The sequence below is a fragment of the Copidosoma floridanum genome, unplaced genomic scaffold, assembly GCF_036245765.1.
Source record: "Copidosoma floridanum isolate Cflo_tuat_1 unplaced genomic scaffold, Cflo_Japanese_pri ptg000001l, whole genome shotgun sequence".
Lineage (NCBI taxonomy): Eukaryota > Metazoa > Arthropoda > Insecta > Hymenoptera > Encyrtidae > Copidosoma > Copidosoma floridanum.
In genome coordinates, this window is record NW_028321878.1 from 7,688,961 (window position 1) to 7,705,955 (window position 16,995).

Consider the following 16,995-nt stretch of genomic DNA (forward strand, 5'->3'; position numbering starts at 1 on the left):
GAACTGTGACGCAATGACAGTGAGTGGTTTTTCTGAGCGGCTATTTTGGTTTACTCTGTTAAATGCGAACTTTCTCGATAAACACAGTAATTCGATTCAGACGTGATGAAACGATTCAAGCTCTCGAAATAATGAGATGGTTTTTCGTTCGGAGTTTGGGAGACGTATAAGTAAGTGTGGCTATGGACGTTAACGCGACAACATAAAATAAGACTCGTTGTTTTTTCTAATCAAAAGGGACCAAGGGAAACAACAAACGGCTTCCCTTACGATAATCGCTGGCTAGTTTTTTTGGGGGACTATGCCGTCGTAATAGACACTCGTGAACGTACGAGCGCAATGATAGTCAAATGGGGCATAAACTCTGTCGATGGGCTGGGCGTTAATTTTATCCCTCTTGCCTCCCTGCCGTGCCCTTACTATATACTAGAGAGAGAAATGAGCTTGCCATGTCGAATCCGGGCTAGGGCTGAGCCAACACTGCGAAAGTTTAGCGGATTTTCGGTAAGCTCGTGCGCGCGTGTATGTGTATGCATACATCTCACGGTCAATTACTTTTCAGTAGCACATATTGCACGTGCTCTGTAGTGCTGTGTGACAAACATGGTTTTGCTGATGTTTTGAGACGAGCTTACTTCGTATGGATTTGTTTTGTGTGTTTTATGCGATGTAAGTGATGACGAATATGTCGTTTCTTATCCCTACGGATATTCTTTGGCACTGATATTTCCATTAAAGTTTTACTCTTACGATGATTCATAACATATTTTTATTGTAAGTGATTATGAAATCGTGGCTTGTCATATCATAAAACCGTTTCCAAACTACAAAGGTTTGATTTTACTTACAACCAAAACTCTTAAATAACTATGATGAAGAATTAAAAGCTGTTGCTTATTACGATAAAAACAACAAAAATATGGCAAACAAGTATCTTTAGAATATCAAGCTGTTTTATCCCTTTGCCAAAAAAATTTTCCATTGAGTGATAAAGTATTGAAGCTGAAGACTCATGAAATTCAGTAGTAATACCCGTTTTTGATCAGACGTAACGTGCAATACGTCTCATTACTTTATAGAGATAACCCACTCACATTTTTCCTTTGGTAGTTTTTTAAGAAAACTTCTGATTAAAAAATGTTTCTAAGCGTTTAAAACTCATAAACGAAATTCAGTAGTAACGTCCATGTCTAGCCAGACATGATAAACAATGGGTGTTGTCACATATGCAGTTACTTTTTTAATTAATATATTCTAAGCAATCCCGAACTTCGATTAGTCAATTTTGTGTAATCGCATTAATATTTGAAGACAGCATTAATGATCACCAATAAATATTAATCACAAATCTGTTTAATGGGATGGTAAGATTTAGAGTTGAAAAAGTGTAAATCATATTCAGTAGTAATATCGATATTTGGTCAGAATTAAGCTGTAATCAATTTCAATGTAAATCTCAATAAGGTTTTTACTCAACAATAATTTTGTTTGTTAACAATCAGCAGCTTTTGGGATTCAAATTATTTTACTCATTGTAATATACAATAGTCTTCATTACAAAATTCTACTAACAAACGTTTGTTGGTATTGTTTTACAACACATTTTTAAGTAATGTAAAAAATTGAGGTTAAAGACTCACACTGAAATTAGGTAGTGACATTAATATTTTGGCAGACTTAAAGTTCATTAAGCCTCACTACTTATTCAATTAATTTTACTATTTGACAGGCATCTTTTCACTCTCTTTCAAAATTAGCTCTGGACGATTGCGAACTGTTGTGTTTTAAACTATTATTGATAGTCAGTCTCAAACAGTTAAATAATTTCATGACACCCCATAAACTATTTATTTGAATAATAACGGTCTCTCATCATATATTTAAGCTTTGATAAATAGGCAAGTTAAAATTATTTGTACGTATATAAATGACGATTGGAAAAAAAATTTCATAAAATACACATTCCTCGTAATTTTATCATCGTATTTTTTTTGCTATAATGAGATACTGATAATAAAGACAAAATTCAGGAATAATACTAGTATTGGGTCAGACAAAAATTTTAAAATGTTTTGTTACGTATCCGATTTAATTTACGTTTCAATAATTCTTTTGGTCTCTACTAGTAATATCTTAACAGTCATGAGAGTTTGGAATTCAGATTATTGTAAATTTGTCAATATTTAATGATAGAGAATATACGAACTAATAAAAATTTTTATAATTTCAGATAAAATAATATGGTTATATACAGTCGCATCTTTAGAATTCAGTAGTAACATCAGTATTTGGTCAGGCTCAATATTCTCTGATGTTTGTAAATATTGAGTTCTATGCAATCATGAGTTTTTTCTTAATCATATATCTATCATCCGAAAGAATGTCATCAACGATGATTCGGTACTTTACCACAAAAATTTTTTGGTCAACTAAAAGATGGATAAATAAAATTCAGTAGTAATATCAGTCGTTGGTCTTTAATTTCGTAGTAGTTTTCTTATTTTATTCAATAATAAATTTTAATCAATGTTAGTTCATCCTTACACGATTGCGTTATTTTCAAATCTTCAGCGAAGCTAAAATTCAGCCTTTTTTCCCGAAAACCAATAATAGAAGTGTCTAGAAGTTATTAAAAAAGCAATTTACGAGATAAAGAATATACTTTTTTTGTCGTTAGTATACTCAGCTGACCCTTCTGTGAGGAGCAGACTGCATACCCTCAAACTTGTACAAAATCTACGCAGAGCAAAATGACTTCCGCTATCAAAAACTATACAAAGCACACACAAAAAATATGTACATACACACATATATATATATATATATATATATATATTTCGAACAAAAGAACAGACAGCCAAAAGATAACAATATCAACGAAGCAGAGGCGTGCGAGCGCGGGAGAAGCTCGTTAATCGAGAAAGTTAGGGAGAGTCAAGAAGTTTGCTGCTCTAATATCCTGTCCTACTACCCAACTATTTCTCTCTTACCGCGAACTTTCGCAGACGCTGGAGGTGTCGCTGGCAGCGAACCCAAGCAAGGACACCGAGAACTCGCCCGACTTCGACTTTTCCAACCTGGGCTGCGACGATCCCAAGGCCAACGCTGAAAAGAACCAGCCGCTCAAGGTGCGCATCGGCCTTCAGAAGCGCGCCCCAGGCTTCCAGGCGTCTCTCATCTGCATCACCATGGGCCCCAACGGCGAGCTGCCTGAGAGCATCACGGCTCTCAGTCTCAACTCGTCTTACGGACTGTGAGTACACATGTATCGTTGTTATTGTTACGGTTAAGATTTTTTGTACGATAATTTTTGCGGTACTGAGTTTCAGTCGATCTAGCACTTTATTTCGAAGGTCTTGGTGTTTTTATGCAGCTAAAGAATTTTTTATTTGAATGTTAGGGATCGTTAAATGAATCTTTTAAAGTATTTTCTTTTATCCTACAGTTTAACAAATTACATCCCAAGTTTTGAACAATCTGTTTTACAGAAACCTGGTACTCTCTTTAACTATTTGTAAAGATTTTTATTAGTAAATTGATTGATTACAGGGGTTTATAAGATTACTACCGCTTACGTGTGTAAATTTCAGTAGAGTAGGTAAACGAATAGTCATACAAATACGTTCGAGGGAATTTTTTTTATTACTTTAGACGTTTTCACGTTTAATTAACTACTGCAAATTTTCCACTAAATATCTTGAGAGGAATTTCTCATAATTATTTTTGAATAACAATGATTATTTTTGATGGAATAAATATAATAAAATTTCACTTGAATTAAAACATACGAATTCTCATTAATACAGAGGTTTCTTACCTATGACACATAAATTCATGTACTGATGTCATTAACACGCTAGTAATTATTTTTTGTATTTCCTACCTCTCTGCAGCATCAGTTACACTTTATTTTGAGTGAAATAAATCTCAACCAGAAAAAGTTCGTCAAGTAGATAGAAAAAATAAAAAAAAATAAAAAAATTTGCTCTCATTTTTCTGCAATTGCACAAAGACTCGCCTACGGCAACGACGCCGGCCTCGTAGTGGTCGACATTGTACAGAAGGTCACGCTGCTGGTGATGAGCACGTCAGAACTCGGGGGTGGCGTCGACCCCCACCAGCTGGCCCTTCGAAGCCCCAAGCGCCACGAGGACGGATCCGCCGCGGCAACGGCCAAGCAACGCGACGCCGAAGACAAGGCACGCAGTCCCAGCGTCGATCAGGTAAAATCAGACTTTCCACGAGAGACCCTTTTTCTCTCTTTTTTCTCATCTCTTGAATATTATACATACATATATATATTATACTATACATATACTACTACTATGACACATTATTACCTAAAAGCATACGAACATCTTTCTCAATACTTTATATACACACATACATAAAATTCCAGACACTCACACACTTGCCACACGTCACCAACGGAGGCATGCGGCCTTTTACTCACGTGTAAGCACAATAAACAAACAATCCATCTCGTACACAGTACACACCTGCAGTCATTCAATCTGTAAATACCATTCTATATAAAAAAAAAGGATGGACGAAAAGAAAACGAAGAAAAGCTCCACCAGCGCTTTTCTGCAACGTGTAATCTCTACCCGTTTCGAGTAACCCCCTTTTCTTCTTCGCGTCACTCGGACAGCAGCAAAGGAAGCGACACGTCCCCCCCCCCGAAGCCTTTTTCCGACGACTGTGTGACCTATACCTCCCTCCATCCCTCTCTGCCCATTATTTTTGCTGTTACTTTTTTCCACTCCCCCGTATACACTGGCTCCTCGGGCAGCGCGCTCTAATAACGTACATTTCACCTAAGCGCAGTCACAGCTCTCCTCCCTCTTTGTTCTTCGCTCAGCCACTCCCCCCCTGCGTCACCCTATTCTCTGGCAGTGCTCAGTAGTTACAGCGGTAATCCTCGGCTAGCCCAGCCTCCAACTGGCATTTTTCTTCTTTTGCCTCTCTGCCAGGCGACCGGCACGCCAGCTCTGTCCTGTCGGACGGTCAGACTTTTCTTTTTCCCGCACGCGTACCTCCTCAATTACGCTACAAAGGACGAATTACCCCACCTTCCGAATGACATTCGTTTCAATTTACCAAGCTCGAAGTCCGTTGTATCATTATCACTGATACTTTTGTTCGGACAATCTCGACCACCGGCAAAGCCACTGCCTCGGCTTCTTTTGCACACGTGAATCCGTATCCCAAGTAAATGTCACCGAAAAACAAGTACGAGTCCAGGTGGACTTTGAATCTTCTACTCCTGCAAACTGGATTCAGCTGTTAAATCTCGTTTATCCCGGGACGCTGCGGTATTATTTGCCCTGGTGCGTTATCTCCAACTCTCTCTCTCTCTCTCTCTCTCTCTCTCTCGTCCTCTCATCGGGAATAACGGACTTTTTCGTGTTCAATCTCCCGGCGATCTGGGTGGACCCGTTCGCGAGCTTTTTCCTCTCCTTGGATCATCCACGACTCTCGTTTGCACTTTCGTGAAAGAGGGACTCGTCGTCGAAGTGCCCGAGCGTGCTGATGGCCTTGGAACGATGTTTATTCAAGCAACCCAATGAATATCTGAAAGTTTGCTCAGCTGTTTGACCGAGGGTACGTTTTTGCCTTTGTGTCCTTTGACGGGGCGGTTTTTTAATTAAAAGTATGCTTTTTGCACGAGATACCACGAGCGGGTCCACTCAAGTTTACTGCTCGTATTGAAAACGTTGATTGCAAGGGAATTTTGGGTCCACCGTCGTTGGATCCAGTGGTTGTCGACGGAGACGCTTGCGTGCCTCTAGCCTCGTTTCATTTCAGGAAAAGAGAGAGAGAGAGAGAGAAATAGACCGAAAAAACGATAACGATGGTCGATACGCTTCGGAAAACGGTCGTTAAGTATTTATATGTTTTATAATTTGTGGGTGTTAAACTACTACCCTTTGTTCTGCTCCCACGTCCACTGAAGTAAAATAAGTGAAACTACTGAATATTTATGTGTTTCTGTTTTAAATGTTCTTCCGTTCGTTGTACTCCGTTTGAGCCCTCTATATTCCATATGTATACCAAATGTATGTATATAATTGCACCCACGTACTGAAAGTTACTAGAAATGAAGGACTATTTCCTCGTATTCGTCACCTACCATGTTATGTGTATGAGCAGTTCCACGAATAGACAGGCTTTTCATGTGGTTCGAAAACGAAATAACTCAATTTAAAAAACTCTATTTTATTAAATTACCAAGGACGATCGAAAATAGAGAATTTTTTATAAATGTTGTTTTTTAAATTCTACAATGACCATAAGTTATATGTTGAACGGAAAAAATTGATTTACTAAAATAATACCAGCAACATCGGTATGAAACGAATTTTACGTAATAAACATTTTTTGGATACCACATGGCCCATAATTCGCAGTTGAATTGTTCATATATATCGAAATAGCGCAACTCACAAAAAATAAAAAGGAAAAAAACCCTTTGTATATGTGGCGTAGGCAATCCATGTTTACTTTGGTCATCCGTTCCCAACCTCATTTTTTTCTCCGTAAGTACTAAATAACACCTCTTGTAGAACAACCGACATACCCTATAGTCGTATGTTTTTTCCCTTTTAAGCACACAACAATTTTCCCCGTACGATTACTCAAATTCCAAATTAATTGCCACATGGAAATTATTGCCCTGCAGTTAAGGTCAAATTGCATATTAGGTGTAACAAGTCTCAGTCATTCTTTGTTGTACACTTTTTCATCATCATTTACTACGAAAAGTAAGGAGGCTCTATTTCTCATTTGTACACATTCAACAGGAAAAATAAATCGAAGAGTTGAATCACGAAAAACGAAAACAAACCGATTAAGTTTTGAAAAGAAAAATGCGGCATGAATGTTCTTTGACCTTATATATATATGGGTGTGTAAATAGTATGGTGGCGTAACACGACACGCTTCACACAATTAATGATCCAAGTTTCTGTTTGTTGATATACGTGTGTATAAGCATATGTCAATATCTTATAAGTGTTTGAGTAGGCAGATGATTAAATGGAGTTCAAACAACACCTTGCAATGCAGGACAATATGTTGTTTCGTTGCTGTAGGCAGTGTGTATATTATTTAGAGCGACATTACCTTAATTAGTATGTTCCATCACGACCCAGTGATTAAGAGAACATTTTCCCGGCAAAACCATATGCTGATCATATTGTTCAGTTCATAAAATTACTTTCATTATTTCATTACTATTACTATTATTATTAACATTGATTTACTTCAGTTCATTTAGAACGATTCATATACTATAGGTATGAAAATATGAGCAATCCCAAATATCTATTAAGGAGTCGCCGAAAGTTACGATTATGTTTTTCAAGGAGCATATTTAGGACATAAAATTTTCTCTTTCATATACCTTCAGGAGTATGGGTAACAATTTTTTAATACGTAAAAATTAATTATGAAATAAATTAAAAAAAATAATTTTTAAGCTTTTTGTTAAATTTTGTACTAACAGCGAAAAGTTTTACTCAGTAGGTTATACGAAAAAATTAATATGAGAATGTTTTGTTTTTGCAAGTCTTTATTTCTTTTTTTACTTCAAGTTGAGGAGGAGTCTGATAACTAATTTCTAAGATTTTTAATATTAAAGAAAGAATTTTTAAATAATTTTTATGTTTCTGAAGGTGCAAAGAGAAAAAAATCTTTGTCGCTACAATACGTTTCAAAAAAAATCTTCTCTTAACTTTCAAGAACTTCTAATTGGCTATCCTGACTATAAATTAAAATCAGGAAAAAGTGAGGGTTCACTTCAATTGAATGATTACTTATTTGGTTTAATTCTAGTCAGGATGTTTAGTGATATTGCTTGTATCTCTGTACATGGCGTTACGCGCGTAGGCAAACTGTAGATTTGTGTAGCGTTGCGTTACATTTCGTTCTCTATAGTGCATTCATGCATTCCGTCAAAAATTTTTGTTCTATTCGGAGATACAGTGTAATTATACTTTTCAACTGTATATATTTTTATAAGTGCACACATTCAAAAGTGTTTAAAAAAAATCAGTGCTCCAGTGTTAAATAAATCGAAGTATTTCTTCATTTCGTTAGCACATGCATACTTGTGTGGTGCATATCATTGCGTTATCACGAATTAATTTATCATTGTAAATTCGTCGAGTTAAAATTTTTAATCAGAAATGCACTCACATAGACAAAAGTTAGAGAGTACTAGAAGCATAATAATGTATAGTAATCGAACCCGTATAACTTTTAAAAGAAGTGCTATCCATTTGCAAATTAAAGCAATTGTTTAACCAAAATCTTGATACAAAGAAATTTTGAACATCATTGGCGATAGCGGGTCAATCTTGTCATTTTCCATGAAAAGCGAAGTTTTTATATTATTATCGTTATTTTTAATTTACTATTGGCTTTATAATTTTCTGATAACTGTGATATAAGTATAAATTTTTTGTATCCAAAACGATATGTTTTATTTTGAAGTAAAACACACTTTACAATAGATTTTTTTTTTCTTCAAATCTACCAAGACGATGTAGAAAAGCGTAACGTGATATCATATGTGCTAAATTGTTAAGATTGATGAAAGCTTAATTTTTTTTGTGGTTATCCGTTTTATCTGATAGTTATTAAAAAAAAAAAAATTATTTTATCATTTCTCTTTCAAATAAAATATTTACATCCACAGTGTATCATCATCCATAGACAGTAACTGTAGTCCTGTTCACGCTAACATTTTTAACAAAAATTTACTAACTCACGTGTATTTTAGAAAAAGCAATATTTTTCTATTTCTCTTTTACGTAACACTGGTTGAATTATTTTTTACCGCATCAGAAAATTTTTCAATAATTTCGAGTGTTTTTATGTGATGCATTCCATACGTATCTGATACTATTCGACAGAAAAATCTAATGGATCGCACTTTTTATGCAAGACTTTTGTAGTTGTAGAAAAAAAAATAAGCCTTACGTTTTTCACAAATTTATATGACGGTTACAAAAATAAAGTTCATAGCCTTGACAAACTATAAAAACTGTTAAATATAAATTCTAAGAATAAGTGTGGTTATGTTCACTCTGCTCACAAAGTGCACTGAAAGAGGAGTAGATATGATTGAATTGGGCATTGATAGAAGGTAGTGGTGTCATGTTTATCGTCCAGAAATGGAACTCCATACTACTGAGGCTTATGGATGGATCGAAAAGTGGTAGCTATTTTTTGAAAAATAATCATCTGAAAATTGTAAAATTTTTCTGAACGTTTTAGTAAAGAAAAAATCTGACACATGTACTGTTAAAATATTATTTTTAATTTAAATATTAATTACTAATAATTAGACATCCGAGCGTTTAACCAATTAAGGAGTCAAATATTTAAAATCAAAAGTCACTATTGATGGAATTACATGAAATAAGTGACTCGTAATTAATCATATCTTTGTGGATGGTTGCACCTATCCTAGTTATAGCATCTAGTTTCGTGAATATCTAATTTTACAATTTTTTTGCAATTGTTCAAAATCGATGTTAAACATTCAAAAAGCAGCTACTATTTTTACTTCCCCTACCATATACCAGAGCAATACCTGTCTTCACATCTTCTGTTTAGTTACCCTTAGATGTGCATCCAACTGTGAACGTAAGGATGCGACTGACTATGCTTTTTTACCTCTCTACATTTGTCATGGATATTGTAATGGACGCTCGATAAGAGTAGCTCTCATTAGCTATTTTATTTTACCCGTATCCATATGTAGGTGCATGCTTGAGTAACATAAGTACATAGTCTTCGTGTATATGTACGGTGTAAAATACAATAATAATATGTATACATTATTCGTCTCATCGTTGACATGTATATTATAGGAAATATTTGTGCCATAACCATAAAGAAAGTACAAGTTCTAGAGTTACATGTTCGTGAAGAGGTGTACATTTTTTAATTTACAAACAAAAAAAAATATTTCCATTGTATATTTATCAAATACGCCAAACAAAATTAATTTACAGAACATTTAACATATATTACTTGGATAAGGAACTTTTTTTTTTCATTGTAAATTTTTTTTGACCTACATTTTTATACATCGTTACTTTTAATGATTATAACTAATAAAACTAAAGTTGCGATTGTTACTATAATACGTATTTTCATCGCATGTCGCTCGAAATTTAGAGGAATACGAATGACAGCGAGAGCAACGACAACGGTAACGGGGGATTGTATCAGCAACAAATAAATAGCAGCTATGCACGATTTTCAATCTTAGTTTTTATTTTTTTTTTTTTTTTTTTCGTTACTTTTTTTTAATCAACCGAAACGTTCCTTTGCATGTATCTTTCTCTATTTTTATGATTCGATGAATTTTTTGAAAAGCCGCGCATCTGATTGCATGTTTTATTATTAACTTTTTCTATTTCTGCATGTGTGTCTTGTATTTCAAATGTTGTTTTTAATGTTCTCGTATTTGATATGCCATTGCTGTTATTTTGTTAAAAATTATCTGTTATGAGTGTGAAATCCAATATTTTAGAGAATATTTTGCTATTTTTATTCTAATAATTTTTTTAACAGCAGCAATTTCATAATTAAAAAAATTTTTTTTTTAAATACTAGATATAACAATAAATTAATCATTTTTAAAAAAACTAAAATACGTTAAAAAATAGCTTACGAATCGAGTAGTGATTGTGAGTTCCTAAAAAGTAAATTAAAAAAACTTTTTTCTTATAAAATAAATATGTGTGATAACATACATAATATTTTACCACCCAAATCTCTTAAGGATATCGTTTATATGATGTAATAATAAAAATTGAAGGCATAGTAAAAACTTTTTACAGTAAATAATTTTGAAACTGTATTGAAAATTTTTATTCTTCAAATACACTCAAAATTTCAATTGCGAGTAGTATGCCAGCTATTCGCTCGAATTAAATTCAAGTAAGAGTAGTCACCCTCTATTGTAGTAAGGAAATAAAACAATAATTGCTTGAAGTCCAAATCAATAAGAAATAGTTTTACGGTTTTTTTTGGTTTGGTTTCTATGAGCATCTTAGGTCATAAAAACACAGTCGCGCTGAGGATGGTAATAATATTGGTAATATTTTATCAAATTTCTGGTTGCAAAATTAATTTTGTGACCAAGAAAACGAAAAGGAAACTGGAAAGTGACAAGTGGCCTTGCGTTGGTAATGATTTTCTACATTGAATGTACCTGTAAGACGAAATGAAAGATTGTTCAGATCTGATTAAAAACACAGAAATATGACGGTTTTATTTTCAAGTCGATCAATGAAAAAGCACATAGTGTACTAGAGCTTTCAACTGCCAACCGAAATTTCTACAAACAGAAAGCGTTCAGCTTAAAGTATGCGATATTTTACGCAAACATTTAAAACTTTCAATACAATCAAAGGAATTATTTGTTTATGATAAACATGACGTAGTGTACTCATGAGTGACAAATCGTAATACCTCAACAAGTACGTACATCTGTTGTTTGATATTCTTAAAGCAGAAATTAGTAAAATTCAACAGGCATTGTAATGAACAGTGTAATTCATTGAAAGAGTTGATAACCTTTCGAGGGCACAAAATATACTCCAATTTTAAATATTATTCGCCCAAGTGGGGCGAGTGAAGCGAATATTTCCAAGCTGAATCGAGAAATTACCTTCCGTTGATTGCGATGCGTCAGCTTAAAGACTTTGAATTTACGAGTGGTATAGATTGGCCCGATAGAACCCGTTGGGGGAGGAGAGGCGAGAAGATCACGGGAAAAGCATAGTAGTGTGAAAGTAGGTTACCAAGGTGTATATATGTACACATACAAACACGTACGGCTCGCCAGTGTTGAAATGACCGGCCGTGGGCTTTGGACTATCCGAGATTGGGTAATTACGCGCAGCAGAGTGGGTGAGAGGGAGGAGTAGTCGAGGTGTACGGTCGGTATCAGTCTCCGGATCGCAATAAGCAGCGTTACCCGCGAAATAAGAGAGCAAGGAAAGAAAGCGTAAGTGGGATTGTGCGACTCGGTTTCGCACCGAGCTGAAATCTATATAAATATATAAGCTGATTTTCTTTCGATCAGTTGTGTGTGTGTGTGTCTGTCTGTGAGTGTGCGTGCCTGAGGGAGGATAAATCGATAGGAGGGTAGATTGAAAGTGAAAATATGAAAGGTGCGACGAGCAAAACGAATGATGGATTGTAATCTAGCACCAACAGCAGCAACAGCAGCAGCAGCAGCAGCAGCAGCAGCAGCAGCAACAAGCTAAAATCGAGGCAAAAGAGAGCGGTAGTAGCAGTGGCTTTGGATGGAAGAGCTTCAAGCTTAAGCGACAGCTGAGCAAGCTCGATTTCAAGATTAAGAGCCCTGGCAGCCTCCTCACGACGCCCACCTCCCAAGACGTGGTACTTGCGTTATTTGCTTTTTTTGTTTCTTTTCCATCCCTGCTCCTTCCCGTTTTGTTTGGTTTTTTCCTATTTTTGTTTGGTTTGAATCATCCCCTTGCTACTTCTCCATTTTATTTTTTTTTCTTCTATTTTTGTTGCATAATCGCGCGTATTATTTACCCCGACTTACTTCATCTTTTTTCAAGTACCCTCTCGTTCTGTCCTTGCGTTCTTTTTCACTTCATTTTTCCTCTTTTCATTTCCAGCTGTTTGTACTCCTCTTGTATCTCTCGGTTTTAGTTGGAGCGATTTGGGCGAAGATTCAAGGAGTTAGAGAAAAAGAAATGGAGACAAAAGCGTGACTTTTTTTTTCTGTATAGAGACAATTTTTTATTTTTTAAAAATTTGATATATGTAGGCAGTCAGCTTCTTTTTCACTCTCACTCATTTTTCCTCTTCATTGAAGCATCTCTTCGTGTCGGGGGAAAAAAAACCTGGTGAAAAAGTTTCTCCTGTCTCGTCTTTTGTTTCGCGTTGTGTTACAGGGTTTGCACATCTTTGTCGTGTTTATAATGGGAGGGATGAAGCTTTGTAATTTCAAGAGGGAGTTTCGTTAAGTTTTTACGAGAACTCCCTTTGTCTCCTATTAGCGGTGGGGACGGTAGAGCACAGCGCGCTTGGAATCCTTGAGGACTTTTCGTAGTTTCTGGCTCAGAGCGGATTAATTAGAAAAAGTTTGTATCGACAGAGGCTTTGCAATTTACTTTGTGCGGCACAGGTTAGCAAACAAAAAAGGATCTTACTTTCAAGGATCGATTCGAATTTTCGTGTTTCGTGCGTCACATGTTTTAATGAAGCTCGCTGGGAGTTGTGAACGCGTTTTTGCGGCTTGTCGAAGGTAATTCGAGTAAATTTGTTAAAAATAATAATTTTTTGTTTTACTTGTTGGATCATGTAATCAGTATTTCAGTAGGAAAATTGAAATTCATATATTAAATGATATCAATTACTGCTATAAGATGTTTTTTTTTTTTAATTTTACTCGAATAGCTACACAAAAAGTTACTCTTATTGATTAAGATGGATTTTATCACTACAGTGACAAAACCAGGAAATTATTTTCACCAGGATGAGTGGGTATTAAAAAAGGAAACTTTGAGTTTCTGTTTAAAACATTACAGAGACATTGGACTGTTTGCTAAATAAATCAGTAGCATATTAGTAACGCCCCGACGTCAATCTATAACCCATCAATTCTTCGCAAAACTAATCTTCTACTATCTTCCACTAGTTTCAGTACTTGACTTTTTTCAATGTTTTGATCTTTTGTTCCGAAAACCACGATCTCCAGCCAGAAACGTAAATAGCAGCATCTGACAGCGTTTGGGCACCATCAACCCCGTTGAACCCACCATCTGAAAAATCGATCGTTTTACACCCATTGTTTTCATTTGACTCATGCTACCAAAAAAAAAAAACGACCACGTAACCCCTCAGTAATGCAACCCAAATCTAACCCAAATCAACGTATAGCTTTCACTAAAAAGTGAGAAAAAAAAAAAAAAAAAAAAAAACAACCCTGGTGAAGCCCGCGTTAAACATGAGAGTGAGATAATTATAAGCGGCAATAGTTCCCGTCAACTACAACCAACTCCCTGTGCTCTAGCAGATCAGTCATCATCAGCACCTACAGCAGCATCACTTAAAGTCCAGCAGTGCCAGCGATAATCACCCAAGGACGTTGTCCCCAGTGCAAAGCGTAGACATAGAAACGCCCCAATCCCCCACGGCTGAGTCGATCGCGGTCGCCGATAGTGCCAGTGGTCAAGTCAGTGCGAGTCGCGAGTGGGACTCGCTCTCGAGTATGACGCCAGCGTCCCACGCGAGCGAGTTGGCAGCGAGGAGTACCGAGGAGCTGTTAAAAACCGGGCCCGAGGCGGTACGGCCCACCGACCTCGCCCTTAACGAGACAACGAGGGGCGGGAGCGCGTCCGAGGGGCCTGGGGCAGCTACGGCAGCGCCACCTGTCAAGCCCCCCATGAGGTTCAAGCGGGTGGTGCGCAGTCTACAGGCGAAGCGCGCCGAGGCCCGACTGAGTAGTAAGATGCAGAAACAGACCCCGGGCCCTGAGGCCGACACGGGTGGCACTGGCCACGAGGGGGGGCGCTTCAGGCACTCCGAGGACGGAGCTTCCGGTACCGGGCCACCGCCTACCAACACCGACACCTTTGCGGGAAATTTCTTGAGAAGATTCAGTAAGTCTTGACACAATCCTCACATATAGACTATCAAATCAACCACACACAACTAACAAACTAACTATAGTCGAGTGTCATACATTATGTTAATCCAAATCTATTAATTAACTACATTACATTATTTTTATTATTATTATTATTATTATTATTATTATTATTATTGTAACTATATTTTATTATACGTGATGTGTGCATTATCATAGTAATGAATAATTATTAAAATTTTTAATTGTTAGTCGACATCATTTCTTTTTTTTTTTTTTTTTTTTCCTTTATATACATTGAAACTAACAGAATAATTATTTTGTATTGCATAAATAAATACATGCGTATGTTCATATATCTTTATTTTTGATTTATAAGTGTCCTGGTGTTTGTACGATAAAAAGTTTTTTTACTGATATACTCGATATATTATATACGTATGTATTGATGTAACATCGACTGCATTCGATCATTCCTTTGGTGACATGATGATTTAATAAACTTATAGTCATTACTGCTTGCTTTTCACGTGGGATTTATAAATCATTGTACTTTTTGGTTCAAAAACCGGTGTCTGGTTGTATTTTAACGCCAACAATGTTACTTTCATTTTTTTTCTTTCAGTTTTGTTATTAGTCAAGTATACAAATAAAAAAATAAAATAAAAAAATCATCACACTGGGCGTGGGCTGATCTTTTCATGTTTTATCTAATATTATTAAGTATTTGTAATAGAGCAGCATGTTTTAGAAGTCTGTTGAAAAAAAAGTACCGTAAAACGGACTTATCTGGGTGTTTATATATATATATTTTTTTCCAATAAGTACACACAAACACATAATATATACATGACTTGTTTGTCGTACGTTTTTTACGTGTGTTTGGCGTGTCGCGTACGTATAGCAAAGAGAGACAGAAAGCGAATCAAAATCGATCTCGTCATCTCGTGGTCGTTCCAGTTTCGGCACGTGTCAGCAAAATAAACTTGGTTTTTTTTTCTTGTTTTCTATGACGATGTGCTTTCATTGGAAAATTTGTGTGTATATGTGTGCGCGTGTGTGTGAGTAAACAATGTGGAATTTATAGTCTATAGCTTCTGACTGTCGCACTTTGATCACCAACCTCGCCATCGACAGGCATAGGGGACTTGGCTAGCCGGTAGATTTTTGCTGTGCAAACGCGAATTACTTCTGCGCTTTCAATGCTCTCGTATAATAACGCACGCTGTGATGATACAATACACACACAATATATTGAGTTGTACAGTTACATTATCATGAAAGGTTTATAGTGATACGACACGCTATGAAATTTCGATGTAAGTCAACGCATTTGGGTCATGTGTTTACAATATTTTTAACTACATTTTTCGAATTGAATGACTTTTGTAACTTTTTTTCTGGTGTTTTTTCTCTATTGATACAATATTAATGATGTGCAAGCTATCACGATTCGTCACGCATTCGTGATTTATGTATTTTAATCTTTGAATTTGTTGTTGGTATGTACTTTTTTTGTCGTTGACTTTTTGACTTAATGATACACGTTTTATGTGTAACTGTTTTGTGCCTCTTGTGTACGAAAATAAATTATGCAGTTGAAACCAACAAAAGGCCTAGGATGCTCGTAGATTTATATACATGTATATTTATGTTTTCTGTTTAATAGACTTCAAGTGTGCATTTGCGAAGTAAGTGAATATAAACTCGATGGCGCGACGATACTAAGCTGATTGGTTAATTACGGCGAGGGGGAAGGTGGAATGGAATTGAATTTTTTTTTAATTGGAAATTGGACTTTGTTAAATAGAAAGAAAAGCTGTAGGCTATCGGGTTTAATGAAACCACCATCGGGGTCTCATAGTAGAACAATTGTTGTTCCAAAATACTGCAATTTTCCCAATAGGATTGAAAAACTTTACATTTGATTAGTCTATGAAAGACAAACTTAAGATTGGCAAGAGAGATAAATGTTGCCAGTGATTATTGTTGTTATTGAAATTGCAGTTTTCATCCTCGATCCACTCAAATGGGAGGTGCATGGTGTCATAACATGGTTTTTGTTATGTGGCAATTGTCTCAAGAGTTTGTATTATTCTTTTATTTTTTTCCATTCATTACTTTAATGTTTGATTTTTCCGTTAGTTGACGCTTACGAAAAACGGCTGTTGCCTAAATATTGTAGTCTTAGATCCACAAATTTAGTTCATTTTAAGTTAATTGTTCGAAAAAAATTGTTGTCAACCCCTCACTCCTTTTTTTTTATTCCATTTTTATGGTAGAATGATGTAGTGATGAGCAAAAACATGTTCTTTCATAGGCAACAGCTGAATTCTTTATTT

General features: G+C 35.8%; 1 protein-coding gene across 2 annotated transcripts in view; it reads left to right on the forward strand.

Annotated features, from left to right (window-relative positions):
* Window positions 1-16,995, forward strand: part of Tomosyn (syntaxin-binding protein tomosyn) — a 117,534-nt gene that overhangs the window by 77,924 nt on the left and 22,615 nt on the right. Inside the window, exons 11-14 of one of the 2 annotated variants that reach the window (XM_089592524.1) lie at window positions 3,006-3,253; window positions 4,013-4,223; window positions 12,283-12,429; window positions 14,078-14,666. In XM_089592524.1, coding sequence (XP_089448650.1) covers window positions 3,006-3,253; window positions 4,013-4,223; window positions 12,283-12,429; window positions 14,078-14,666 — 1,195 coding nt within the window. The remainder of the gene's footprint in view (window positions 1-3,005; window positions 3,254-4,012; window positions 4,224-12,282; window positions 12,430-14,077; window positions 14,667-16,995) is intronic. The other variant, XM_089592530.1, reaches the window with a different exon arrangement.